At 47.7% G+C, this 27,953-nt stretch overlaps 1 protein-coding gene across 6 annotated transcripts in view; it reads left to right on the plus strand.

The window, feature by feature from the left end:
• LOC100121157 (whirlin) overlaps positions 1-27,953 on the plus strand; it is a 62,157-nt gene that overhangs the window by 2,266 nt on the left and 31,938 nt on the right. For 3 of the 6 annotated variants that reach the window (XM_031929279.2, XM_031929282.2, XM_031929283.2), the window contains exons 2-10: positions 13,854-14,236; positions 14,981-15,228; positions 15,873-15,884; positions 17,585-17,715; positions 23,702-24,022; positions 25,399-25,631; positions 26,042-26,068; positions 26,590-26,884; positions 27,270-27,332. In XM_031929279.2, the coding sequence (XP_031785139.1) occupies positions 13,875-14,236; positions 14,981-15,228; positions 15,873-15,884; positions 17,585-17,715; positions 23,702-24,022; positions 25,399-25,631; positions 26,042-26,068; positions 26,590-26,884; positions 27,270-27,332 (1,692 nt within the window). In that variant the 5' untranslated portion in view covers positions 13,854-13,874. The remainder of the gene's footprint in view (positions 1-13,853; positions 14,237-14,980; positions 15,229-15,872; positions 15,885-17,584; positions 17,716-23,701; positions 24,023-25,398; positions 25,632-26,041; positions 26,069-26,589; positions 26,885-27,269; positions 27,333-27,953) is intronic. The other 3 variants (XM_008213196.4, XM_008213197.4, XM_031929280.2) reach the window with 3 other exon arrangements.

Raw genomic sequence — 27,953 nt, forward strand, 5'->3', positions numbered from 1 at the left:
CTCTCGCTCTACCGTCTACACGTGCGCGCAAAAAATCTGTCAGTTACAAAGGACGATCCGCGGACATTGAAATGTCTCTGCTGCTACTGCCGTGTGTTCGATTTCGTTTTTTTTTTTTTTCATCCCGTGCGCCCCGTCGAGCGAAATGTAAACGGCAATTTCGTCTATTTTCGACCTCGATTTGTCAACGACAGGAGCTTATGCAGATGCTTGTGTGTATGTACAGTGTGTCGCGGCGGCAGCGGTGGAGAGAGATCGTATTTCGAGGGCTGCGGGAGAACGTTTCGTGATATCCTGCCAACTATAGCCCTGTGTATACGCGATCTCTCGCGTGAGCGGGGCTGAGCGACGCGTTCCTCCGTATACCTGTGTTTATCGCCGCTGTTCTGCCGAGGAAATAATTCGACGTGCTGCACAGGCTCCCTCCCCAGCTTGCGAAAAAATAAAACACGGCGGCTAATTAGGCTGCATAGAAAATTACGGGTTTTAAGTTTCTGGCGCGAGAAACCCTCGGTACACTTGATACTGGCTATATACTCGCGCGCGCGCGTGTGTGTGTGTGTGTGTGTGTGTGTGTACAGGCGATAAATTTATCGTGAGAGCGGCAATACTGTGTGGATAAAATATACCCTCATATACGTATAGACATGCTCGGCACGTTCGCTCGACTGGCAGCATAGTAGGCCATCTCTTATGCCGTGCAGCTCGGCGCACGTGGTGCGCGCGCTTTAAAACGCGAATTCATAATGCATCGCACCGTATTTATAATAATTTAGACGTCGGTCTAGTTTATACTACTGAGGACTTTTACTCATCGGACATACGTTAGGCGAGAGATTGTTTCGCCGCGTCCGCTATCGATCTTCCTTCGTCGCTGCATTATATGTAAGAAGCTCGAGCGCGAGAGAGAGAGAGAGAGAGAGAGAGAGAGAGAGAGAGGAAATAACGGCTTTAAAATTATCCTAATGGCGTCATAATGCCGAAAGCGCTATTGCTGCTTGACGCAGCGAATGAAATTTTAATGCCGTAGACGGCTTTTTTAGACTCTACTCTGCCTTAGAGGTCGTGAGCCTGCGTGTGAAAGTGTATATATATATATATAGAAAGAGAGAGAGAGAGAGAGAGAGAGAGAGAGAGAGAGAGAGAGAGAGAGAGAGAGACGCGAATCGAAAACCAATAATTGCAACTTTCCCATTCACGTTTCAGCGGCACGTGACTTTGCTAAATTACGAATAAACTGAAATATCGATGATGTACTATTGAAGGTCGCCACTTTACGCGCGGTGTATTCTCGCTCCTCCCTATAAATAAATTTTTCCATATACATCCACAGTGTGCACTCGAGACGTTTCGGAGAGAAATTTATACCTTCGTGCAAAAATTCCATTCAATAAGCGACGTCAAAATTTATCGTTGTTTGCGGCTATCAAAAACTATACGTATACCATATATCGAGAACGCGGATATCGATCAATATTTCGGTGGCTAGTCTTACACACATCCACGGAAAGCCGCAGATGAACATTAAAATAAAGGTCATAATTCTATAGCACGTGCGCGCGAGCGCGAGTTCTTCTCGTTTTCTTTTCCACTGCGCGGGAAAATAATGATGACCTCGCTCGCTCGCGAGGAATCGATTAGACCGCGTGCGCCGCGCGGAGACTCGGAATATGCGTGCCACGTATGTTTACTTTGCAGAAATACGTTTTTACGCGATTCATTACGCGCCGTGTTTAGTTAGTTTCTCCTTTTCGTAAATAATTTCCCGTAAAAACCTATTTAAAATGCCCTCTATACTCTTGCTCTCAAAAGTTGCGCTCACGTGTGCCTTCGTTAAAACGCGCGCCGCGAATGAAGAGGCAAACTTGCGTCGTTATATCGCGACGCTTATCGTGTAACGTTATATATATTCGGAGCTCGTGTCGCGTTGTCTCTCTCTCTCTCTCTCTCTCTCGCTCTCTGTAAAATTGCGCGCGGGAAATTTAATTAGAAAGAGGGAAAAATCATCGACGGCATTAACCCTCTCTCGCGCGGCATAAATATGGAAGTTTGAGTCCCAAAGCAAGTGCCGGATTACTAAGTCATGCCTCCGCGTGCCGGGACACGCGTCGCTTTGCAAGAATAATAAGCGCCTGCTGGGTAGCTCGTAAAAACGGAAAATGCCGAGAGGAGTAAACGAGGCCTAAGAGCGCTAACAGAGCAGGAAGAGAAAATGGCCGAGGCGGAGGGAAAATTAGCGAGCGAACACGCGACGGAATGTGCGCGCACCCCCTTCCACGAGCGCAAATTACACGGCTTTGGAATTTCCGGCGACGTCGCGTTTCTCCGCGTTTCTTCCGCTGCAGACAGGCCGCGCGCGGTGTAGCTTCAATCGAATTCTTTAAACTTTACTTTGTTTGCCCGAGTTTCGCTCGGGCTGCATAGAGCGCCTGTATATACGCCGGCTATATCGATTCGACGTGTGTGCAGTCAGCGGCTAAAAATATTTTTCTCCAGCTATCCTCCTGACGTATGCATTCGGCCCGCGACTCGCGTAAATAAGCGTGTGCGCAGTGTATCGCAACTCGCGTACGCTATTCGCTCGATGCGCGATATCGACCGGCTAATGAAACACTGATTCGCGCAGCCTAACGATAGCCAAACACTTCCATCAGTCAACGAAGCTCATTCGTGCGTGTCGTCCTAAATAGGGTGTCATTCGGACAGTCTGCTGTGTGTGCTCGGCTCTCGAGCTGCGTTGAAAGCCATTTATGGCTGGTGTGTGTGTGTGTGTGTGTGTGTGTGTGTGTGCCGCAGCTCGTTTGTTATCCTCACTATATATTTGAATGTATTTTCCGATGTAACGAAAAACTCTCTAAATACTCGAAGCTGGAGTAAGAGAAGACGATACGAAACGTCGAGGCGCAAACGGGTGTAATGGGAGGGTCGCTTTCGTGACTATCGGCAGTGCCGCGATCGGCTTCGATAGAGGACGTACCGCGTATTTATAGTCGCCGCGCGATTGATATACAGCCGAAGCCGGCGGAGCGAGAGCGCAGCTCCGCGAAAACGTACGGTCACTCCCCGTTAATTCGATGAGATTAATTTCCTCTCCGGCGGCGGAAGCGGCCGTCAACTGGCCCTTCCAGAGTGCGATGCTCTTACGACTATAGCGGATTTTCTAAAATCTATGCGGAGCAAACGTTGTTTTAAAATATTTCTCTTTCGATCCGCACGGCGCGTGTGTGCGCAGAGTATCTAAATATTGAACTCCAAACTTTCGACGTGGATTTGACCGCTTTTGGTATTCATACGAGGAGGAGCTGGCGCTCGAGAGAGTTATATCTCTGAAATATTGTTTGTCACTTCCCCTTCTCCTGTAATGGATTGTCGTTGATGGACATATTTGCTCTCTGCCGTTTGACGAAAAATCAATAGTCGCATCGTTATGTACGTTCGAAAAAATATAACAAGCAGCAGCGTCTTGCGGAGACTCGTCTCGATAAATCTGTATTAAAATACGAATAATGCATGCGACGCGAAAAATGCCTCGGCAAAAAAGCGCGTGTAGGTGTACTCGGTCATATACGGGCATCCGGTATATATAAATAATAACGAACAGTTCGATCGGGCGCGCTTTTATCGACTAAAGCTTGCGGGAGACAAAAAAGCGGCCGAGCAAGCAGCATGAAAGAGCTAGCGAACGAGAGAGCCATCGCGAATTTCCATTTCGCGGTCAACTTGGCCCGCTCTCTTTCTCTCTCCGGCGATCGGTTCTTTTTTTTACGACGGCTCTTTTCCGTGTAATACCGCACCTGTGTGGTATATAACACACACTAAGCCTCGGTGCGACGTGAGCCTCGTGAAATATTGACGCTGCACTCGGTGATCGGCGCTCCGTAGTATTGCTCCAGGGACGTGAGGCCGATACGAGAGTATAGTACCTCGAGCTTCTTCTCGGAAAACAGCTGCGGATATTTTTTTCTCGAGATTCGGCCTTTCTTGCGCTTCCTCAATGGAATTTGGAAAATTACAGTCGAGCGAGGTAGAGAGAGAGAGAGAGAAAGAGCGCGCACTTTATGGATTAACTCGGTCGACACAAAGACTCTGCCGGCAATTAATAGTTCATAAGCCTTTCTCCACTGCAGCCGTTTGATAAAAGACCGGGAGTATATAGCGGCGCAGTAGCGCTTCTTTGACGCCCGTCGCTGCCTGCTACTGCTTCACTGTGTTTCATAACGCCGACGTCGTCGTCTAAGAATGTAAATAGGGAGGGTAAAATTGATCTGCATTATTGAGTGAGAAAATCGTCGCGATGTACAGACTTTACATAGTTAGGGACGTAAGTACGCTACTGCGTTTTTCGCGGCAGGCAAGTGGAACAGGTCAGAATCGTGTCAGACGGCGGCTCTCTCTCGTGTGCCCCGATCCAGCTGTCTGTATATTTTATCAGGGACGAAGGAGCCGCCGTTGCTGCTACTGTAAAGCCCTCTCGTTTTCCTTCGCGACTTGCTCGCGTTTCTATGATTATTTAAGTCGGCACTGGCAATCGATGCTCCTCCTCCCCTCACCTCCTCGTAATAGGAATCGAACTTGAACTGCCTTCTCCGCCAGAGCGAGTTAATGCTAATGGAATAAAGCGAATTGAAGCTCTGTTTCCAATTTACACTAAAAGCCGTTAAACTCGGCTTTATTTTCCGTCGATTAATATACGTTCGCAGAACTGTACGTAAAGAAAGGAAAGTCGAGTTTGTCGGCGAACGACTTGAAGAAGTCAGCTGATCGCGTCTACAAATTCACGTAACGGAATTACGCAGACGTTACGCAGCAGATATACAATACCGATTGACGTTAGGCTGCCGCAGATCTGCCGCGTCAATGCCGGGCGGCTCGTTCAATTTTTCACGTTTTTTAAAAATGAAACGGGCCACCGCCAGCGCCTCGTCGGCTGATAAATAGTCGATGCATTGAATTTATCGAGCTGGAATTCGCTGCCGAAGAGGGAGAGAGAGAGAGAGAGAGAGAGAGAGAGAGAGAAAGAGAGAGAGAGAGGAATTCGAGCGCGCCCGCATGCAAAGCGCCCTCTTTTATCAAATATGAATCCGCCCGCTAGACATTTAATTTTTCGTCGCTATTTTAAAATATTAAGCCGCCCGCGAGTGTGCGCTTTTCAATTTTACGCGCGAACGGACGCTGTATTTATTATGATACACACCGAGAGAGGTGTGTACTCTTTTTTTTTTGCGTTGAGAATTATTTATCGCATCTCTATAATGGCTCGATCAAAGCCGAAGTTGACGCCGTGGTCTCGTATCGGCGCGTTGCGTCGCAGTTGTCAATTTGTATCTGACGCCTGGTAATTAGTTTTTTAAAAATCGATAATCGAATCCAATCTCGCAATATCGGTCAGCTTATCATCTTTAATTAATCCGATAGATCATATGAGAGGCCTAATTACACACGTCATTACCGTAAGCCAGTCACGTCTTATTAGCCGAGAGCGTTACTTCGGAATGTACATGCACAGTAACAGCAGCACCAGCAGCAGCAGCAGCAGCGGCGGCGGTGTCTAGCAGGGAATAGCGGAATCCAATGTACACGCGCGCGCACAGCCGGCAGTTACGTTCAGAGGATACGGAACAAGCGATTCCCTCGGCGTGTGTATAGCCAAGGAGAATTCAAAGCGCGCGCGAGCACTATACTACGTGAAATGGGGCGAAAAATGGCTGATGTGATCCTAGTACTTGAAAATATTACCTCTTGATTACTTCTGTGTTAGTTGAAATTATCCCGTGTGAATTGCAATAACATTGTGTTCTATAGTCGAAGCTCGAGCTAAAGCCGTAAAAGGCCCTCGGCGAAGGGCAAAAGCAGCGGCGAGCGCTTTTGAATGGCTCAGTCGTGCAACAAAAACAAGCGACTCAAGTCGTTGTTAGAGTCGCTTTGCCGCATGTAACCGCCACTCCGACGTCGCCGAAACATTACACGTATGCCTCTGCGCACACACGTACAGACAAACGAGAGGAGTATAGAGGCTACACTCCAAGCGTTCTGAAAAACAGAGGGGAACAAAGGCAGAAACGAAAATAGCTCCGGCAGTGAATGAAGCTGTACACGCGTTTTATACTACTTTGCTATATGCGTGAGCCTCGTCGAGCGAGGGAAAATTGATTCCGCTCTCGTGCTCCCCGAAATTTGAATAAATTAACCGCCGGGATCTGTCGACGTGATTATGCGGCAGCGCTGATGGATCGTTCGACGTTGTTAATTTTCGGTTAATGATCTCGATCCTTTTTCGCGTTATTACTGTAATTAATATCAACGTTGAATATTCCCAGTGCAATTTTGCGATATTACATTCGTTTAAACAAACGCGAGCACCGGTTCAAAAGCCACGAAAACCGCCGAGGACATCTCTCGCTGCTGGTACACGCGGAAGTATTGCCCGCCGCGCGCTCCCGGACTATATTGATCGCCCCACCCTCGCGGCGCCGCGCACACGACCTTCTATATATATACCACGCTCTCTCTCTCTGCTACGTCTCTTCCGCGCGTGGAATGTATAGAGACTCTCTCTCTCTTTCTCTCTCTCTCTCTTTGCGGGTTAGTAGTCTTTTCAAATCGCGCTCGCTTACGCCGACTGTCCAAAGAGTGAAGCGCATCGCTTTTGAAGCTGCGCCTTATTCACGTTATACGCGTGCGTGTGTGTACCAGATTTATCGATTGGTTGCGCCGTATATGCCTCGATCTATTCTACTAACGACTCTGCTAGTTCGTATGCGTATTGGCTGAGGATCGAGGGGAAAGTCGAGGGAGAAGTCGACTTAAAAAGCCATTTAAGGATTAAAATAGCAGCGCGGAATTTTCCACGAGAGTTGGCGCAAATAGAATCTAGCGCGCGCGCGCGAAAAGTGCTCTCGTAAATACGGCGGATAATTTGCATGAACAACTTTTTACTCGTGTATATATATATCTCTCTCTTCTGGGCTAGGCTGATGTAGAAGCGCGAGAAAAATGCTCTCTAGAGGGGAGCTTCGGACTCGAGTGCAAAAAATTTCAAAAATTCCTCGCGTTCCCGCGCGCGTGCGCAGGTTCTATTAATTAGTCGGAACTTTCGCGATTCCGATATTCAAAACAGCGAGATGGCGAACTTTAAGCTTCTTCTTCCAGCCTCGGCCATAGTTTTCACCGAGTCGTATATACTTTAGGCGCACATTCCCAAGGTGTTCTCTCGCCCCCTTCTTCGACTTTTTGTTTTATACCCCCCCCCCCTTGCTTTTTCCACCCCTTTACTCTGCAGCGCCTTCTATCTCGCTCTCCGCCTGTCTACTTTATTTTCGTCTTTACTTTTCCTACGGGCCATGACTCGATGTACGGCTGCTGCTGCACATGGCTTTTTACTTTTTCAGGCGCTTTGTTGCGCTGTAAATTCAGCTGCGCCCGAGTCGAGCGCCGTATTTTGTTGTTAATTTAAGCCCGGCGTAGATGGTAAATCTGTTTGCTCGCGCGCGAATAAACGTTGTATTTTTGTTTCGAATTCATGGTATTTAATTAAATTCGAGTTAGCTGTCAAATAAATAACACGAGATTTATTTGAATTTTCGACCGGTTTGTAAACTGTACTATTGCAGAGTAGAGCAGCATAGTTGCGAGTTCACAAGTATCCGCGAGATTACAATTGAACATTGTCCCGAAGTAATAAAGTAGTTATGACTCGGTGCGCGCTAGATCCGCGCATGTGTGCGGCAAGACGTCTTGCCGCGGCAGAACTTGGAAAAGATATTGCTTATACGGCGACAATAACCGCTCGCTCTACACACAGGTGCTTTGGTTTCTATTAAGCTCGGATTAGCGTGTACAGTATATACGTGCACCAGCGGGGCGGATAATTTATTCAGCGGGAATTTCATCGAGAAATATACCTCTTCTGAGAAATCAATCCGAGCCCGATAAATCCGCTGCCCCCCGAGGACTCGATGAAAAATTCACGCGCGCAGAGGAGAAAAGAAGCGAAAGAATATCCTCCTATGCGCTGCAGCCGCGCACTTGTCGTCCCCATATACTGCGCAGCAGCAGCTGATTCTCTCAGCGGGAGAGGGTAGCTCTTGTATAGCGCGAGACAGGCGAAGCGGAAGCAACTCGTTCTCTACTCGGCTCGATTATTCCCTCGACCCAGACCCTCGGCGCTTTCTCTTCCTTCTGCGCTCGGCTTGGCTCGTTCTATGGCTGTGTTGTCACTCCGCGACGAAGAGAAGAACCGGCTCTTTAGTTCCCGCGAGCGCAGATAGGTGGAGCATAGGCACTTTCTTGTAGCCTTTATTGAAATCTTCGCGCGCAGTGCATATATAGGTATATACAGGGCTCTGCCAGCAATGTGCCGAAAAACAACCTTGTGCTGCACTCAGGTCGCTCATGCTGTAATTGTCTATTACTATAGATTTTGAATTACGTTTTAATAACGTCTCTTCCCGCTGCCAAAAATAGCCAGTGTGTGTTTACGGCCATCATAATCCACGAAAAAAAGGATCACTGGTGTGCGTGTGCCTGTCGATTTTCATGGTGACCGATGGACGTACGCATTACATACATAACGTAGAGGCGCAGTATAGCAGAAGAAGAAAAGAGGGCATGGATGAGTATAAGGGAAGGGCTGGGATGAATTTGGAAAGGAAATGCCTGATATACGGTCGCTGATAGGGGTGGGCTTTTCATGGTCGGAGGGTCGAGTTTCCTCGACTTTCGTGGATTACCGTTTACTGCTATACACGCGCAGTCTCTCTCTCTCTCTCTCTCTCTCTCTCTCTCGCTATCCCCTGAAATATAGACACTTTTGTGGGCGCAGCTCATTTTCCGTGAGTCAGGATAAACCGGGCACTGGCTTAACGGGCGCTGGAATAAAATTTGTTCTTATTATATTTCGAAAAGTCGATCGGCCGCCGCACGTGTACCCTGGTCTGACCTGGGATTATTCGTCTCAATCGCGCTATGATGTATCGCGTCGGTATTTTGTATACGGAGATAACCGACGGAAACATTAATTCGAATTCGAAAAATATGACCATAGCATTTCGGCATATAGCGTGTGATTCGTGTGATCATTTTTCATTTTCATATACGGGCCGAGTAGTATAGGAGAGGAGCTCTTTCGTCGATTTTCATAGTGACTGATGACTGCATATTATGGCCGGAATAGGGGCAGCAGTGGGAATTTCGAACGCCGGAAAATGGTCCGCTCGCCGCTCGCGCGGAGTTGATATTATAAAGGCGTAGCTTTCGCTCGAAGGATCGAATATCAGGCGCGCGCGGAAAATTGCAATTTATGCACATACATTTATACCACTCCGGCTATTCATATTCGCGGGCGAGCCTGAGTGACTCGTTTTCTATATATATACCTATACGACAATGGCGAGTTATTGAATTTACCTCTGGATTAAAGCCTCGATAGATGAAAAATTTAAAACCGAAGCCGGATTATTCAAAGCAGAGGATATCATTCAGCAGCGAAGTATATATCTCGCGTAACTAAAATTAAATAAACCCGCACATAAACCATGACAACAATAACAGACCTCTTTCTCTCTCGGGACGCGCGAACTAAGAAGATTCAGGAAATGAGGCAGTTTAGCAAGGGCTTCTCGGGGGAAGAATTAAGGCGAAGGGCAGCGCAGATGTCGTCGTCGGAATATAATTATGTTTTCCGCGGACGCGAAAAACCGAAGCTCATACAGCTAAAACAGAGAGCGCAGAATGCGGGGAATGAGAAACGAGGAGAGAGAGAGAGAGAGAGAGAGAATAGGCTACAGCACTCTGCTCAACACGGACCGCGATGAATTTCAGATGTAACTGGAATTTATCGCGCGCCGCACATTTGCATGAAATGAGAGGGAGAGAGAGAGAGAGAGAGAGAGAGAGAGCTTTGGCATTCGCGGAAGTTGATTATTTAGACGCGGCGGGCGCGAAGCATGGGATTAAGCTTGCGATACTTTATCGCGCGGCGGGAGAGAAGTCAATTTCACAGCGGCGAGTATGAGACAGAGAGCTTTTCTTTATAGTTTTTTCAAAGTTTTCCATTTAACTTCTCTCTGTGTGTATACAGCCGGCGGGAAAATTCAATTACGAGCTGCCATTCCGCGCGTCGATTTTTATTCGTTACATCCACGCGCGCGCGCGCGATAACTTATTTACTCGTTACATTTTGCGCGCGTGTGAATGACCTGTTGAAACCGACGTGAAAATATTTCGAGCCAAAAACTCGGCCATTTTCATCGAGAATACACCCGCACTTCATGAGCGCTCTTGTCGTCCCGAAAATTTATCGGAAAACCGTGCGGTATGAGCGTAAAAAAAATTCGTCAGTTCCAGGCATTGTGTACCACTGGCCCGCGAGGAAATTTAGGTTATGCAAATACGGTGAACGAAGCCTGTATAGTATTATCCAGACCTTTGAAGACTGCCCCGGCATCGCCATTCCCGAGATTACCGGTCCCGCCTCGTATGGTATAGCCCGGGAAATTGTTCAATTACCGCCCCCCCGATCTCGGCTCCGTCGCAGCATCTGAAATCAGTTGTGGCGGCGGGCTTCTTTCCGTCCTTTATACACCCTCTCCCTCGCTCAAACTCGGCAGCTCCCTCCCGTGCAGTAATTTCCTTGATTAAGGCTCGCTGTGTGCGAACTGCTGGCAACCCTTTTACGCGTACGCCTCCCCGCTGCTTTCCCCCCCTGATGCTCCGCCTAATCCGGCTGTAACGAGGCCTGAAAAGTATTAACGAAGCCGATTATTTTTCGCGTTTCGCAGGAATTCGTACACAACATCGCCTCGATGGAATTACGCAACGTCAGATGGCTGATGCACATTTCGCCCTCGAAACTGACAGCGAAGCTCACGGCTACAAGCTTCTAAATGTTGGGGCATTATACACGCGATAAAAAAGACAATTTTTTGCTTCGCAGAGCAGCCGAGGCTCTGGCAGGGACAGGCACATGGCAAAAGCGGAAAATTCATGATCGCGCGCGACTGCTCTCTCTCTCTCTCTCTCTCTCTCTCTCTCTCTCCGATACGGCTCTCGAGGATGAGGGCGCGACATCCGAATTGGGTCGATGCCTCCAGCAGAGAGATTTATCCTCTACTATTCTCCTCGTACGCGCGACTTTTGACGATTGAATTAACCGCGGCCCGCATGAGCGAGAAGATGAAGAAGCCGTATAGAGAAAAAAAACGCGGTCCCCGTTTTTCAAAGGAAGTCGACGCTCCTCTCGCGAGCTTAAGCGGCCGCTCCAAAAGGTTAAAAGCGCCTCGTGTCTCTTTTAGCGTTTTCCTTTTACTTCGCCGCGATGTAAGACCGCCGCGGCGAATCTCCTCTCAAAGCACGCGCTGATCGCAAAAGTGTCTCTCTCCTATTGTCTCTCCCTCGCACGACGTAACAGGTGCAAGAATAAGAAGAAGAAGCGGAAAAAAAACTAAATTTTCTCGCCGCGAGTACGTAAACGCGCTGCGCGAATCGACAAAGAAGACGCGAGCTTTGTGCATTGCGTGGGAGTCGCGGGGCGGAAGTGGGCCGACCTTGTTTCCTGAAAAGTAATCTAGACGTCGCAGCTCGTGTGCGCTTTTATGCACATTGCATCGAGTCACGTTTGGCCGCTCGATGCCGCCAGCCGCGCGCGACACATCGCCCTGCAAGAGACGCCGCTCTATGATATGTATATACAGCTGTATATACTATACCCACCGAGTTTTTCATTCAAGCCGCGCACCGACGTCCCCCTCTATACTCGCTTATTTGTATCGGACTTTTTTTTGCGCTGTCTTTTAATAAGCTCGCCGCCCGTCGGGATTTCCTGTGTAGTCATTCTCGTGCGCGCTTGGTAATAAATGAGATTTTATACGCGAGCGTATTTTTAAAAATTATTAATTTGCTCGAATGAACGCTGCTGTCGACTCGTGCGAATGTTTATTTCGTGATTTTACGGTATCACTCCCAAACGGACTTGTTTAATGGCAAATTAAAGCCTTTTATTATATTGTCCCTGGGATGTCTATTTGTATGGCACATGCGGGCTGTGCGCGTAAAAGCCGGAGGTTAACTCTCGCTGAATAATATTACAGATTAACCGCGCGCAGTCGTACAATAAAATTATCATGCGTGATTTTCACGGTACGTTGGATAACCGCTAAATGACGTTAGAGAGATTCAAAATTCACTTCCAGCTACGTAGCAGGTAGAACAAAGTTTGTTTCGCTCAAGTTCCCCGAATATCACATGACTCATCCTCATTCGAGGTATCGATTGCCGAGAAGTGGGCGAAGATGACAGGGGCGTATAATTGTTGCATGAAAAATAAACCTGTCCTAATTTCGTGCGACGGAAATAGCTCCGCACACGAGCTCAATAAAATCGATCAAACACAGCCGCTCTTTGATAGCAAGCGACGTATATAGCAAATGGAAAATTTGTTTCCATCCAGACATTCAATTCCATGAAATATCCGAATAAGTCAAGCGCGAAAAGCCAACGAAACGATCGTTAATTATTGAAACGGCGCTTGAAAAAAGGCATCACGACTGCGCTGTCAGAGTTAAACCGATCAATTGTGCAGCAGCTACTGGTATGACAACAAATCACGCGTATCTGCGATGTGATCGCGTCAGCCAACCCGTCGCGCGTAGATAAACCTCATCGTCGTCGTCGTCGTCCGCCGGCGGAAGTCCCGTTGAGCCGTATCGCTTGCAATCTCGTATATCGTAAGTATAAGGCTTGCACGCAAGCTCAGCCCGCCTTCTGGCTATAGAGAGCTATAGAAGAGACACTAAGGCGATCGAGCGTGTAACTCGTTGGCCAGTAGCATGGCTACTTAGACTCGGCGGACACACTACTGTACAGACCCTCGTTTTGCATCGGATCAGTGACCGCCGAGTTCTCGCGAGAGAAACCCTTCTGGTCGCGCGAGAGTATAAGGCGAAGCCGTAGACGAGAGGCGTATATAACATACGCCGCAGCAACAAGACGATTGCCGCGCGAGCTGCGAGGGTGCGACGATTATACGCGCTCGGAGATACGGAGTCGACGGCGGGAGACGAATCCTCGCTGCGGCTTTGACACGACGTCTATTAAACTGTATACTCGTCTCTTTCGCCGCGATCGGCCTTCGCTGTGCTACTGAGTGATCCGTTAATTCGTCGGTTATATATACCGTGATTGATGTCCTCGATGAAACTCCGCTGCTGAGGTAAACACGCGCTCTTGGGGGCAGTGACGTTCCATACTGATATGTACTATCTCTCTCTCTCTCTCTCTCTCTCTCTCTCTCTCTCTCTCTCTCTCTCTCTCTCTTTCGAGTCTTGCACCAGCTTTCGGTATTTTAAGAACGGTTATCGGCGCCCATCGCCGCGTGCATAAGCGATTACGTGTAACGGGCTCCCCATTGAAATGAGCTGGATGACCCTCGCTTATTAACGCCGCTAATTAAATTCGCGATTTTGGCGCGCTATATATAGACGCATCGTTTATTCAGCAGCTTGCCAATTTTGGTAATAGCCTGCTGGCGTGAACGTTAATATGCGCGATGCATGATTCAGGGTGCAGGATGTAACCGTATTTATCGCGCGAGTGTCATTGAATTTTCGTCGGGATGAAAAACCGATGAAAATGAACGGAAATAGAGAAGGATCTAGCTTTTCAGCTAGTTTCATTGTTAGATGATAAATCAGCCAAGTTTTGTCGCGAATCATGGCCAAATCTTTCAATCGAGCTATTTTTAGCCTTCCTTTTACGACGCGAGCAGTAAACTTTTGGCATTCGTTTCGGAAATTTGAAAAACGACCGCTATAATTTTAAACCCGTTATAAACTGCAATATATTGCTTACGTCGGCAGGTGGGCGTCTCGGCGTAAGCAATGGCGAGCACGGCGGAGGACTACGGCTCGGAGCTGCAGGAGCTGCAGTGGGGCGGCAACCTGGTGGGTGGCAGCGGTGCCGGGAGCACGCACTTCCTGCGCAGCGGTGGCTCCCATTACGTGCGCTGCGGCTCCGGCAGCTGCTACGAGGCCGAGGACCTCGAGCCGGCCTCCTCGCGACACCATCACTCCTCGGCCGGCCAGCACCGTGGCTACTACAGTCCGCCCGGCACCAGCTACACCATCGTCGAGAGGCCGCCCAGCGCGCCGCACCACCACTCCTCCCACGCCACCCCCTACAGGCATCGCGGACACAAGTCCACCATCGGCAGCGGCGCCATTTCGCCCGAGCAGGTCATAAGGTGAGCGATTAAAATTCTCCGCGGATCGACTGGACTTTGCACTCGTTAGCCGACTGAGAGGGAGATCAAAGGGTTTCGCAGAGCCAACCGCGGTAATTTAATACACAATTAAGATGGTATTCCAAAGTAGTGCGCGGCGGAAACACTGCTTAAATATTCAAATTAACCAGTGCAATGCAAATTACTCCCCCTCTATCGTCGAGGTCTCGCAAACCAAACTGTGCTAACGATATTAACGCCGCGTGCTATATATAGTCAAAGGGTTTTTTGGAAAAATTTTCCCCAAACTCTTTGACATCCCTCCCGCAAAAACTTTTGCTCTCATCCGAGCTACGGTAGCCGCTTTAATTCGCAGTGTACACTGAGTATAGCTGTACGGCATTCCCGAAGCCCTGATGCTTTTTCAAGCTCCGAGGTAGATCGAGTGAGCCTGTAATAATGTAATTGCATTTTCGGAATGTCCGCTCGAAACGAGTCCGGCAAAGAGCGCGAGCTTTTCGAAACTCTTATGCTACTCGAAAATTAACATAATGAGCTGCATAAAACATCGCTCTAATTGGCGTAGCATAAACAATTTTCCATCCACTTCAAACAACGTCCTTACCTTTGAGCTCCTGGTCGAGTCGTCATTATAGATTTTTTTGTTGACCTAACGAGCATCGCGGAGATATCCTGTCCACGCACACCCTCGCGTCCAATTAGCGAGAGCATTTTCTGACATCGTCAATGGCTTTTTGCTTAAAGCCTCTTCGGCAATGGTCTCGCGGAGCGACGGCAGAACGAGAGGCGGACGCCAGCCTCGAGTCCAGCCTCGGTCGCGGCGCTGCGCAACTCGTCGAGTTCGACGCAGCCGACGACGACCGTCCAGGCGCCGCCTGTTCCCCAGGCCTTGAGCTTGCAGGAGCTCACGGTGCGGACGATAATGATGACGCGGGAGCCGCCCGACTCGCATCACGGCTTCGGCATTTGTGTCAAGGGCGGCAAGGATGCTGGTAAGAATCGCTATTCCATCCACAGCCCCTAGCGTCACGCACACTTTGTTCTCATCATATTATCGTTGATTTTTGAGACTTGGAATTTGAGATGACGATGATGATATGCGAGTAAAAGATCTTTCGGAGAACACACTCTCTATCTGCTCTTGCCCATTAGTATTATATCCTGTACTACATTGTGTACACACGTGTAATACACGCAGTTATATGTAGTTTTGTGATCGTTGTTTCCGAAATGTTTTTTGCTGGACTTGTATTATATCAATTGATTACGTATTATTATACCGACAGTCGTGTGCAACTGACCTTTTATTTGAAAATATGATGAACTGAAAATCTTTCTTGGCAGTTCTTGCAGTTGTTGAATTATGCAGATTGAATGATTCGAAGATCATCTTGTTTTCATTGAAAGCTTATATTCTTATATATCGTTGCTTTTGTCAAAAATCATAATTTCAAATACATCGAGCGCATCCTTCGAGATCCTCGGAAACGCTGCGCTTGTATTGTTCAATGCTGTATGTTTCCGAGCGTTTCGATAGCGCGCCCAATCTAATCGATATATCACATAACATTGAGTAAAAAAATAAAAGGAAAAGAGTTTGACTGCGATGTCTTTCTTGTCTGTTTGGCTGAACCAGATGCGCAGTCAGGTAACTCATTACACTCCCAGAGGAAATTAAGAAAATGAACGTCTAACTAAAAGAACAAAAAAAAAAACACAAATAAAATAAAGAAACGATTCATTACAAGCCTGTACGTACAGAGCCAGCACGTCGCATGCATTAACGCGTGATATACGAAATTACGAACGCGAGGCCAAAGTTTGTTAACCTTTTTCTCTATTATGCTATCATATATACATCATAATCATAGTGATCGTTTCTCACTTTTTAGCATCTTTCTCTCTCGCTATCTTTTTGTACTAAATGTGATAAACTACATCCCATAAACTCACAACGAAGAACCTCGCTGTGGGTTTGCAATGACATCGTTGATTATTTTATTATACATCTAGTTGTTTACGTATGTACGTGCACAGTCGGTGTCGCATGGAAATGTTTCGAGCACAATCTACACGCACCAACACGACGTCGGAGAGAGTCTCGAGGCGTCGCGTGCAAGGCCGAGTCGTGGCCCATATATTTCGCCCGCTATCGCGAAAGAAGCGTTGAATTATATGGCGTCGCACCAGCAAGGTGCGGGACGTCGATTTCCTACTCGCGGAGAAGCCGATATCTACGTCGCGCTATTTCTAGATTATGTCAGAAAGTCGTATTTTTCCGAGATTCGTTGAGTGCTTATACGAGCCGTCGACACGAGTGTGAATTCAATTTTTCAATGGGTATGTAGGTCAGCGTATGGATTTAATTGAATCGAGTACGCCGTAGCGATGTTATTCTCAAAATTGTCTTCGTAATCGATGTTGCTATCTGATGGGCTCGTTATGTGGAATTGAAGCAAACGTTTACGCAATCGATTCGATTCTCGAAACAGGCTTTAATTAAGCGACGAGTAGGGTTCCTTCTTAATTGGCAAAACTGCTTAGCTTCGATAATAACGGAATATCGAGGAGAGTGCAGGCTGGTAGAGTATAATTTCCAAAACACACACACTAATCCTATAAGACGCCTGCAGAGCTTCGAGACCCTCGCCGATGATTGACTTATCCGCCAGTCTGTTGATGTGCATGAAGAATAAATTGTTTGCATCCCTAGGCTTATAGAACACTCGGGTGCTGGTTAATTAGGCAAATAGGCAATCATGCCGATTGCACCTAGAAGCTATGCTCTACTTTTATACTTGGCGTTGCAATGGCAGCGTGTGCACGTGCAATAACGCGATGATGTTTCTTTGATGGTTTTCCATTGCCTTTAAAATTTGTTCTTGCTTATATATCTCAATATTTTTTAATATAAAAAAAAACTGTCATTTTTATGTCTTCGAATATTGAATTGCAATGTGTCAGCCATCGCAATATTTGCATGCACCAAAAAGCCTCGCTCAACATCGATTCCTGCTTTTCTCCGTTTTCAACACTTTGCATATCGCAGCATACAAGTTTTTGATCTTTTTTGTTTTCTACTTTTACCTCAGCGTGATACGTCCATTTCTGCTGTCAACAAAATTTCTACATTCTTTAAGTTTCTACTAACAAATTTTTTTTTTCTGAAACCAAGTTTTGACAGTAGTTTCAGCAAAAACAAGTGACAGCAGGAATGGAGAGGGATGCAATAGCACACGTTATGGATATATATATATATATATATATATAAACATTATAAAAAAAAGCGCAATGAAAGAAAAGAAAGATGCTCTCGCGGCGGCTGACGTTGAAATGTGCTGTTCTCAGGGGTGGGAGTCTACATTTCGCGGGTGGAGGAGGGCTCGGTGGCCGAGCGCGCTGGACTCCGGCCAGGCGACACCATCTTGGAAGTCAACGGAACGCCCTTTCGGGCAGTGACCCACGAGGAAGCCCTCAAAGTAAGTCTGCCTTTTGTATTATGTGTATTATGCATACCTGTGGTGTACGCGGCTTTCCCTCTGCGTCAAAGCTGCGATACGTGCATTTGGCGCCTTCATTGAAATTTTAAAACGTTAAAGCGAAACCTTGAAAAAGTCGGCCGACAAGACAAGCTGCCGGAGTGTAAGGAAACGGTTATTCGGTTTTGACTTTGTAGCTTCGACATATAACTTGACTATTTACCTTTGACGGCGTCGCGAATGCTGATGCATAATCAGCAGGCGCGTGCGCTTGTAAGCGCGCTAAATATTTGCTCACGACGAGCTGACTGGAAGTAACTAGTTACACAACCCGGTGTTTTCGACTCTGTGCTTAATTAGCCTCTTTACCTAACGGATGTAAAAACGAGGCAACAAATTCAAGTATATCCTTAATACTGTTTCCGAGCGGGTTATACTGCATCTGTGCGGGAAGAGAGAAGTTACGCCACGATAGCCGGCGTCCGCGTGTAATTGCGTTTGCGGTGCAGTTACCCAAATTCAATTGCAGGGTATTATAGGCTAATCTACATCAGAACCGCAGCCTCAAAAAACTCCGACATATCTTCTCCCTCATACTCGTTCTCTATACTATATGAGCGTTTATAAGCTCAAAAGCGTTTATTCGGTTCGAATAAAAACTTTTTAATAAAACTCAGATCTCCGCAAGCTTTTTGCAAGCGCAGCGAATCCTCAACTCGAGGTAATAATTTCTCAGGATCTTCACGGCGCCGGGCTTTATTTACACAAGGAACAATGCTCGCGCGGCGCATCTCAGAGGTACATAGGGAGAGAAAAAGAGACTCGAGCGGCTGATCGCGCGCGCGGCAGAGGGAGTAAAAGTCGGAACTGTGTCGAGCGGCTCGGAAACGCGAAGAAAATGAAGGTAGAAAGTACGAAGCAGCAGCCCGTGGGGTAATCTCTGGTGTAAACTCTTCTGATGGGAATCTTCGCTCGTCTCTACCTCACGAGGTTACGGACAAAAGAGCCGAGCCGACAATGGGCCATCGGGGTATCGGCTCGCCTAATAGCTTGGCTATATACGTCTACCTACTCTCCGTGCAGTCCTTTTTTCGCGCACTATGCTCTCTCGCGTGTGCGAACAATGATAGCCCGAGATTTTCGGCGACGTGGAATCTGGGACGCATTTTAATAAAATTTGCTCGCGCTGACTCGTTCCTCTCCGGATTTGTTGTTCCCGGCTGTGGAAAAAATAAAAAAGTTCTCGCTACAAGCTTAAGATTCATCCCCCGCGTACGTGAGACCGTTCCAATTTCGTCCGATGAGGAAAATCGCTTCCACGTGCGCCGAGGAGGGATAACGACTGGGGCGAGTCTTCGCGAAAGACAGATGTCGCGCGAGGAGAGGCGGAGAAAAGAGAGACGTTGTAGTCCTAACGGCTCCGGTGCGACGCGCGGCGGCACGAGTCATCGCTCCTGTGCACTGTAATACAGTGCGCCACTGCACACAGGCTCGCGCGCATCGATCCCTCGGGTAATCTTTCATTTTTCCGCAACGGCGCGCGCGGCTACTTTCCTCAATCAGCGCCTGACAAAACGTCTTGCCTCCCGGGGAACTGATAACGTTGACTGATGCTTGTTTTTCACGATCCTCCAAGCGTCGCGAGAGATGCAAATCGCGCAGTGTGATATCGAGCTGGAGATGAAACTCTTGCACAGATATCGCTCGGGAGGAAAAAAGGCGCGGGTCCGACTCTCGCGCGGCGCCAGTCGTCCTGGCGCCATAACAGCCCCGTCATTTATTTTTCCTACATAATGCAGCGGTAGCAGCGCCGTTAACATCAACCCTCTCTCTCTCTCTCTCTCGCGCGCGCTCCGCCGGTCGTATATAAAACTCGCGAGCAAACAGCCACAGCAGCAGAGGAGCTGGCAGATCGATCCGAAATTGCCTCGACACCGAGGCGGGAGTGGAGCAGAGCAGCGTCTTCGAGAGGCTGCCGCCGCGTTGTTGACCGAGAGTAGACAGAAGAAAGAGGGAAGAAGCTGCTACGCTGCCGAGAGGGAGCACACAGAGAGTATAGCCGCGCGAAGCTCAGCCCAGTGTTGTCAGTAGTCGCGCGCACGTCTCGCCGGACCGAGCCTCTTTCTACTTTGCTCTATACGATCGGTGCGTGCGCCTCTTGTATACACACGTATACGCGCATACAACTGCAGCGGAGAGAGTGCGCTGATCCGTGTATAATGGACTCGAGGGGATCGGATTCTCGTTTGCTCCTGCCAAGAGGACAAAGGCTCTCTGCGGCAAGAACTCGTTTGGAAAAAACTTTGTTACACTTTGTTGCTTCTCCGCTCCCTGCGCACAGCTTTCTTTCTTCCTTTCCTAGCTGCTCCGCTCTGATCTCGTTAGCGCTGGCTCTCGGCTGATGCGAAAATCATTTTTTGGCTGCGGGAGCGGGCGAAAGTTGGAAACGAGATTAAGCGTGCGGCTAAGCCTCGATGTGATTACGCTTCGTTCGTGTACCTCCGCGATCGGACTTTGATCATTCACTATAATGTAGTATAGCCCCCGGTGATTTACGAAGAAACCCATCAGACTCGAAGCTCTTGATCGTGCCGGCGGCGCCGGTTGTTAAAAAGAAAATTTTGCACACAAAACGCCAGCGGAGAAAATCAATCCCCCGGCCGCGCCCACGCGCGAATTAAGATAGCCCGAGTCCGATAAGCGCGCATCGACTCTGCCGCAGTGAATGAAATCGCAGCAGCAGCTCGGACACCGAAAATCAGACACCGCGCGGCTAAAGCGTCGCGGGATAAGAATCCGACGGTTGGATTTTAATCGGCTCTCTCACGCGATCCGAGGATGTGTACGTATCGACGCGCGGAGGAGCTAGAAAAGGGCTGCGCCGTCGAAGCCTAATACCCTGCGCCGCTGGGATTATTATAGAGTGCACTAGGTGCATCAGGCCTGCAATTACAGGCGGCAGTATAGCGATCTTCGACCTCTGAAACTTCAAATGTTATTCACTGTGAATTCCAAAGCAGGCTCGACGATACATTCCGCGCGAGAGCTTTTTCGAAGATTGAAAGTGCTGAAAATTTAATACGGCATGCCGAACACGTACGCGGCCTTTCGATTCCTCTGATGCTCGGCGGTTTTATCCTGCGAATCCTTTAAAGACACTGATAAAGCTCGGAAATTTATCCGGGGTTTCGAATATTGAAATAGTTTCGCACACGTTATACGCGGTGGAAAAGTTCGCGAGGAATTCGGAAGGGCCGGTAGGTGGTAGGCCTTTTGAGAAATTTACGATCCAAGTTCGAGGACGGATCTCCGCTGACCGCTGCGAGTTTTAATTAGCTTCGTATACGCGATTGTAGCTGTGTAAGCGCAAGCGATATAAGAAACGGATATTACTGTAATAACGGTCAAAGTAAAATTCAAGGAGCCCTTGTTATTCATCGCAGTTTGCATAATAAGCGCGTTTAAAACTATCGAGTGTCTGAATTTATGCACTATACTCGGCCGAAATTGAACTGCGAGCTAAGATTCGGAACATTGAAACTCGGGGCGTTTTGTATCTCGATGCATTGAATGCGGGGGGTAAGGTGCATTCGAAATTAAACGCTATCCGAAACTGCGGCGTCCTGAATTAAACAGCCGGAAGTTTCGCCCCTCCTCCATATAAACGACTCTCGCCCACGGATTCTCGCGATCGTTGTTGTTGTTCCTGTAAATCCACGACATAGCCAAACAACGAGCAAGAACGAACGTCATCTACTTTTTCGATTCTCCAGACACACATGTAGGAACATAACACACCAGCGCGTTTTTGCGGCATTAGTCACGCAACGGCACGGCGAGAAATCACGATATCGCAAAAAGCCCCGACAGCATCATTGGCACGGTCTCGCAGCGGCGCGTTTTTGCGTCGGCCCACGGATTTACCGCCCTCGCGCGCAGCCGGGAATATTAGTTCGCGTAAACTATACACACGAGACTTCTGCTAATATTCCGATCGGCCAAAGAAATTCATTCACCCCTCGGTATAGCGCGCGGCATGTATAACGGAAAATCACAGAGTCAACAGCAGTGAAAATTCGCGGGTCCAACTCTCCAAGCTCGCACCACGGCGATCATTCGTTAGGCGCTGTTTGCCTTACCGGATTAGCAGAATTCGCGCTGACTCGGTGAAACATCTGCAGGAGCTGGGGTAAATGAATTCCCACGGCGACGAGAAAATTTCATTAGCCTACTTGAGTTGATATATATTTTTCTCTCCTTATTATCCTGTAACGCAATTACACGCGAGGTTATTCACGAACGGACGTTTCGTTCGATTTCGGAATGTGGAACCAGCGACGATTAGTTTTCGAAAAACATCTCCGGTGCAGCAGCTGATTGAAAATCAATAGAGTTGATGGAAAACAAACGGACCGTCGACTTACACGTCTGGTCAATCCACGCCCGTTAAAATCACGTTCGACCATCAGAAAAGTTGCAAAAAATAACACAGCGGATCGATTTCAATGAATCGCAACTTTCTCATTTAGCGATGATGGAGCGCGATAATTTCCGAAAATAGGGGGCCAGAGAAACTGCCCGACTCACCCTGTATACGTATCCAGTATCCTTTTCCAACGTCGCGTTATCAGTAGGCAGCCCCCCTATACCAAAGCTAAAGAAGGGTATTGCGTTATTTTTATCGTCTGCTCCTTACTTCCGCGTCTCACCGTATACGAAAATATTGATCGCCGATCGACCAGCCCGTAGCAGTGTACACAAAAAGAGCATAGAGTCGTTGTCGCCAAACGGGAGCATAGTGCGCGATAGTATTTGCCACGCGCGCGAGCGGGAATTTCAGGAGGCGTAGGAAGTGGCATAAGGACGAGTCTGGCGGAGGCGGCGGCGGTGGCAACCATGCCGGGTCAAGGATAAGCAGGATGTGACGTCACGGGGTTGGCCCGTGCGAGATCGATATCACACCGCCGCCGCGCCGCCGCCGCCGCCGCCGCTCGTCGTTGCTCCGAAACGCAAACGACGAAACACGCGCCGCCCTAGAAGCGATTTCTTGTCCGCTATCGCGAAACACACGAAAGCTTCGTGCAGTGCTCGAGTTTCTCTGATGTATATAGCGATAAATTTTCATCGGCCAAAGCCACTTGCATTATCCTCCTCGTCGTCGTCGTCGTCGTCGTCGCTTATGAACTTGAACAAACAGCGACGCTTATGAATAATGCCGGCGGTTATTAAGCTGGACGCGTCTGCGTGTACAGAAAGCGAGGAAGCCGATGGAATTAGCACCTGCTGATTTATTGGCTCGCATGATCTTCAAAGCCGTCGTCGGCGAGCGCTGAAATAATTGTCGCCGAGACGCTGATTGATTGGATTTCCGGGCTGTTTCCCTCAGCTGGGAATTCGCGGGAGAAATTTATTTCCGAAATGAAAATGCCATAAGTCTCTCGAGATTCGCCGCCGACGATGATTAGTGGCCGCGTAGTGCAAAGTGAATATTCCTGTTTATCCCTTCGTTATTACGAGACAAATGGCTTTGGCGCGATTAGAATTCGTACGAAAGGACAATGGAAGCGCGTTTCTGATGACCGACTTTGAGAATACGAGCACGTGTAATAATCCCGGTTAGAATTCGTTCGGAAGGACAATGGGAGCGCGCTTTCTGAACGACTCGGAAAACGAGCAGCGCTATATTCGCGCTGAAAACTTGGATGAAAAGTCAACAGTACCGTCCGAAGACTTTTTGCGGCTGTGGGGATTGCTCGATCGAAAAACTTTCGCGCGAGTAACGAGCTTTCGAACAAATATTCCATTAACAATGTCGTACAGATCGACGAGCGTTTTCGAGTTTGAAAATAAATATTGCAAAAAGCGGCGCTTCATGTTGCACGAGCACGTACGTATGATTTCACGCCAGAGGGACTTCCGCTTTTTTTAAAGAGTAAAATCAGTGCCTCGTGCCCGTGAAATTTTACCCCATTTCTCAATGTTGCAGATGCTGAAGTCCTGCCGGACGCTGAGCATGACGGTACGCGGTCCGGCGATAGACCCTCGCTGTCGGGGTGGCCACCCGATCTGGCCGCAGAACCGACAGCAGACCTGCAGCTGGATGGACAGACAGGGCAGACCTGCATCGCCACCGCCTGTCAATCCGCCACGTGATTCGAGATACGGACCTCGCACGAGAAAGGTCGACCTCTGCATCGAACCGGGCCAGTCGCTGGGCCTTATGATACGCGGTGGCCTCGAGTACGGCCTCGGGATCTACGTCACCGGCGTCGACAAGGACAGCGTCGCCGACCGCGCTGGTCTACTGGTGAGACTCGCTTGCTTATCTTGCTCCGATGTGCTTATTTCTGACGTCGTGTACGCGGTTCATGCTCATTGTTCTGTTGTCTCGACTGAGATTGTTTTCGCGGAAGTTTTAGTGGACGAGTGTTCGTTTTTATTTTTATTTTTTGTCGTTGCGACGTGTCAACTGTATACGCGTGGAGTAAGTTTTGGTGCAGTTTTTTCTGAAAATATTGAGGGACATATGGCGAAATAGTGGCGTAGAATACGCAGATGTAGACCTTAAACGCATTATACCCATCTTCATAATCATTTCAAGCATCGAACTCATGAAATTAACACTTTTTATCTGTCGATCATCGAGCAATGGTAAGCAAAATTTAAGAAAATATAATTATACTTCGATAATAAGGCAAAGAATATTTACTTTTGCATTTTCAATCTCTATTATGTAAGCAAACTTCTCTCTTATATGGCTGCCTATATGATACATAGATTAGATGCGATTCAAGTACTACTTATTTCTTCACCAATTACACTCTTTTAATAATATCGATCGAAGATATGAGGTATACAGCACCTAACGCGGCGAAACAAATCATCAGATCAGCGGACTTGAAACAGATGGCTTGTTTTTCTTTCGGGTTTTCACTGCGCACGAATGTATGAGCAGGTGCAGGTAAGCGTAGTGCAAACAACAATATGTAAATACACTACACCCCAGAGGAGAGACACTTTGGCCTTCGAACTATCGATATTCCATGAAACTGCAAAAGATGCTTTTCAGTAATGAATGGTACAGGCCCGCGCTCGTAACCCCTCGAGCTAATCTCGTGAAATAATGCCTTCAGCGGAGATAAACCGATGTGTTTTCGCTCGTTTCCGAGAGCGCGCGGCTTTTGCCATTTACTGTCGCCGAGTAGCCTTTTGTTAAAATTTTCACTCGAATGCATGTTTTTATAAAACTATGTATAGATTCGCTATTTTCTATATCTACAAAATATGCGAGAGCGGAAAAGGCTCGACGTAAATCAAAAACTCTCGTTCGTACGCCGATGATAATCGAAAATATACAGCCCGTATACCAGCCCGCGTCGGTACGGATAAAAGTTTTTGATTTACAAGAAAAATACTCGAGGTAAAAAGCTTTCACGATAACGAAGCATGCCGCAAACGATCACAAAAGAGAAAGTGGAAACGAAGGAAAAACAAGGATCTGCTTCATGTCTGATGGCTTGTCTCGCCCCTCAACAGTTGTATATCTCGCTCTGCGTCGCAGAGTCTGTCTCTTCCACCTTCTATATGATAATAACAATAGCAAAACAAACGCAAGCATAGCAGCTCGAGCGTTAGAAGTAGGTGCGATTGTAAAGGTATCGATGTGTGTTGTGTCGGACACAGGTGGGCGATCAAATCCTCGAGGTGAACGGTCAGAGCTTCGAGGAGGCGACGCACGACGAGGCCGTGCAGATCTTAAAAACGAACAAGAGGATGAGCCTGGTGATTCGCGACGTTGGCAAGGTGCCCCACTCGTGCACCACCAGCCAGCCGATGGTCGTGCCAGTTTCGAGGTATCAGGATCACGACTCCCTGCTGCTCGAGAGCCCTGGAAATCATCGGCCGCCCAGTCCTGCGTAAGCACCCGAGCGACATCTATTTCTCTCGGTCTTCATCTTTCTTTTCTGCTACATATTCTCTTACTTTCTCTAATACCACTATAACTATACTGCTGCTGCTGCTGCTGCTGCTGCTGGCTCGCGCACGCGAATACATTTCTTTTATTAATTTTGAAATTCAAATTTTATCGGAAATCTACTTACCGGGCGAGGAAAGTAATATCGAAGCCGAGCTATATTTCTCCGGATTTATAATTCCCATACTGCGCGAGGCAAGAAGGCTTTTAATGAATGAAGGAATTTGAAGAGTCAAGACGAATCGACGTCGTTTTTTCCTTCCGAATTTAGTTGAAGAGATTTTTCAAATAATTTACACGAATCACTATGTGCTGCAGCTGTTATATTTAATGGATACTTTGTTTACGCAGATACTCTCTGGTAGACGATTACTACGAGTAAATATCAATGTTTCTCAATCTACTTATTCCGTACATTTAGTTGTAGAAATCGAATACGCGAAACTCATTAGATAGTCTTATCAGCATTGCCGATAAAATTGAAATCATGTAAAAGTATCTCGGCTTTCCATGAAAATCAAAAGCTTACTTTACGATTAGACTGCGCTAATTAAAGATAGAACGTAATTAGTTAACGCATATACGGGGGTAGACGAGGCATACATTTTAATTAATTCTGAGATAAATGAAAGTAGGCTTCTTTCTTTTACTATACCTATCATATACAGGAGTATAATATCAGGCTTTGAGTAAATTTGAGTCGAGCTGCACAGCATGCCTCCGAAGCACAGGTTTGGCTGAATCAATTCATCCGACGGAATCTACGATTTAGCGTGCATCTATAAGAATCTTTCCCTGCATATTTATAAAAAAGCATACTGTAAAAAAGTACTGTAAAGCTAGAGATAAGGGACAAAAGGCGAGACCAGGTTATACTAACGACAGTCGCGTCAATGCAGTAGCAGCTTAAACGATTGGAGGCACCGAGGCGTACACCCGATCTCGGCGGCGACGGCCGCTATGGTCGAGGAGAAGGCGCGCGTCGTCCTGGCGCGCAGCGAGAGGGCCGCGCTCTCGCAGCTTCTCGCCGACTACAGGACCCGCAGACTGACCGTCGAGGATCTCGTCGTGAGCCTCGGGGACCTCCTGAACACGCACGAGAAGCTCACGCTGCTCACCGAGCTGCGCGAGCTCGTCGACAGCAAGGACAGGCCGGCCTTCGACGATCTCGTCTACCGACCCAGGCTCTCTAGGGTAAGCGCTCTTTCTAATGCTCTTTTTTATTTCCGCCTACTCCGTCGCGTTGGATTTTATCTGCGGCCGAGAAAACTCGTTACGCGAAGTAGCTCGGGATTGGAGTTCTTTTTTTGAAATTTCAAATTACGCGCTCTCCCAAAGTATATTTGAATTTTATGCAAGGCGCTGTAGGCCATCTCATTAGCGTCGAATTTATACGCTGAAGCTCGCATTCGGATTAAATGGATTTTTCCCTATAAGCCGCACCTCGCTCGCGATTAAATATTCGCCGAATCGTGTATAATATCTCCTGTTATAACGCGAGACTATTTAGAACTAGTTCACACCGCCGGACGCGCAGAAAAGTTGGGTCAAACGAATATATACGTCTTCATTGTTGCAGAGAAAAGGTGACAGGGCACACAACTCGGACCTAATAGTGACGCCATCGCTGCACGAGCTTCCGGTAAGTCCTCTTGACCCAGAACAATTTCAAACTCACATTATCTCACGTTCGCCGACACGCAAATCTCTCTCTCTCTCTCTCTCTGTCCACACATATATATATATTTTTTTTTATAAATATCTTTTTTTAGATCTCATACTGACGATACGTCCTCTTGTTTTTCAATATATATTTTTATCTTCACCCTCTGTCTGTGCATCCTACATTATACACAAAAGAATTTTACTGATCTAGCAGAGTTTTATCTATTTTTTTCTCTCCTCCTCTCACGTATTCACAAAATCTTGCCCATCTTCTGTCACTCTCTTCTGTATCTTCCACGATCTCGCGGAACGAGCCTGATTCCGACGGGTAGCTGTATACATATAACGTAAAATAAAGAGAATAAATTGTCAGCACATTTGCGTGCGAACAAACAGTTGCGCGCAGAGAAGGCTTTTGAAGTATAATACTCGAGGCTGCGACTTCTGCTGCTCTTCTCGACGCGAGAGAAAACGCGTTCGCTGCCTCGTCTCTTCGAAAGAAGTTCCGAGAATCGCCGGTAATGAGAAATATACAGAAGGAAGAAACCAAGCGGAATCCTCGCGATGCTCGAACGATCACTTTGCTCTGTCTAACTCC

This window comes from Nasonia vitripennis, chromosome 4 (genome assembly GCF_009193385.2).
Source record: "Nasonia vitripennis strain AsymCx chromosome 4, Nvit_psr_1.1, whole genome shotgun sequence".
Lineage (NCBI taxonomy): Eukaryota > Metazoa > Arthropoda > Insecta > Hymenoptera > Pteromalidae > Nasonia > Nasonia vitripennis.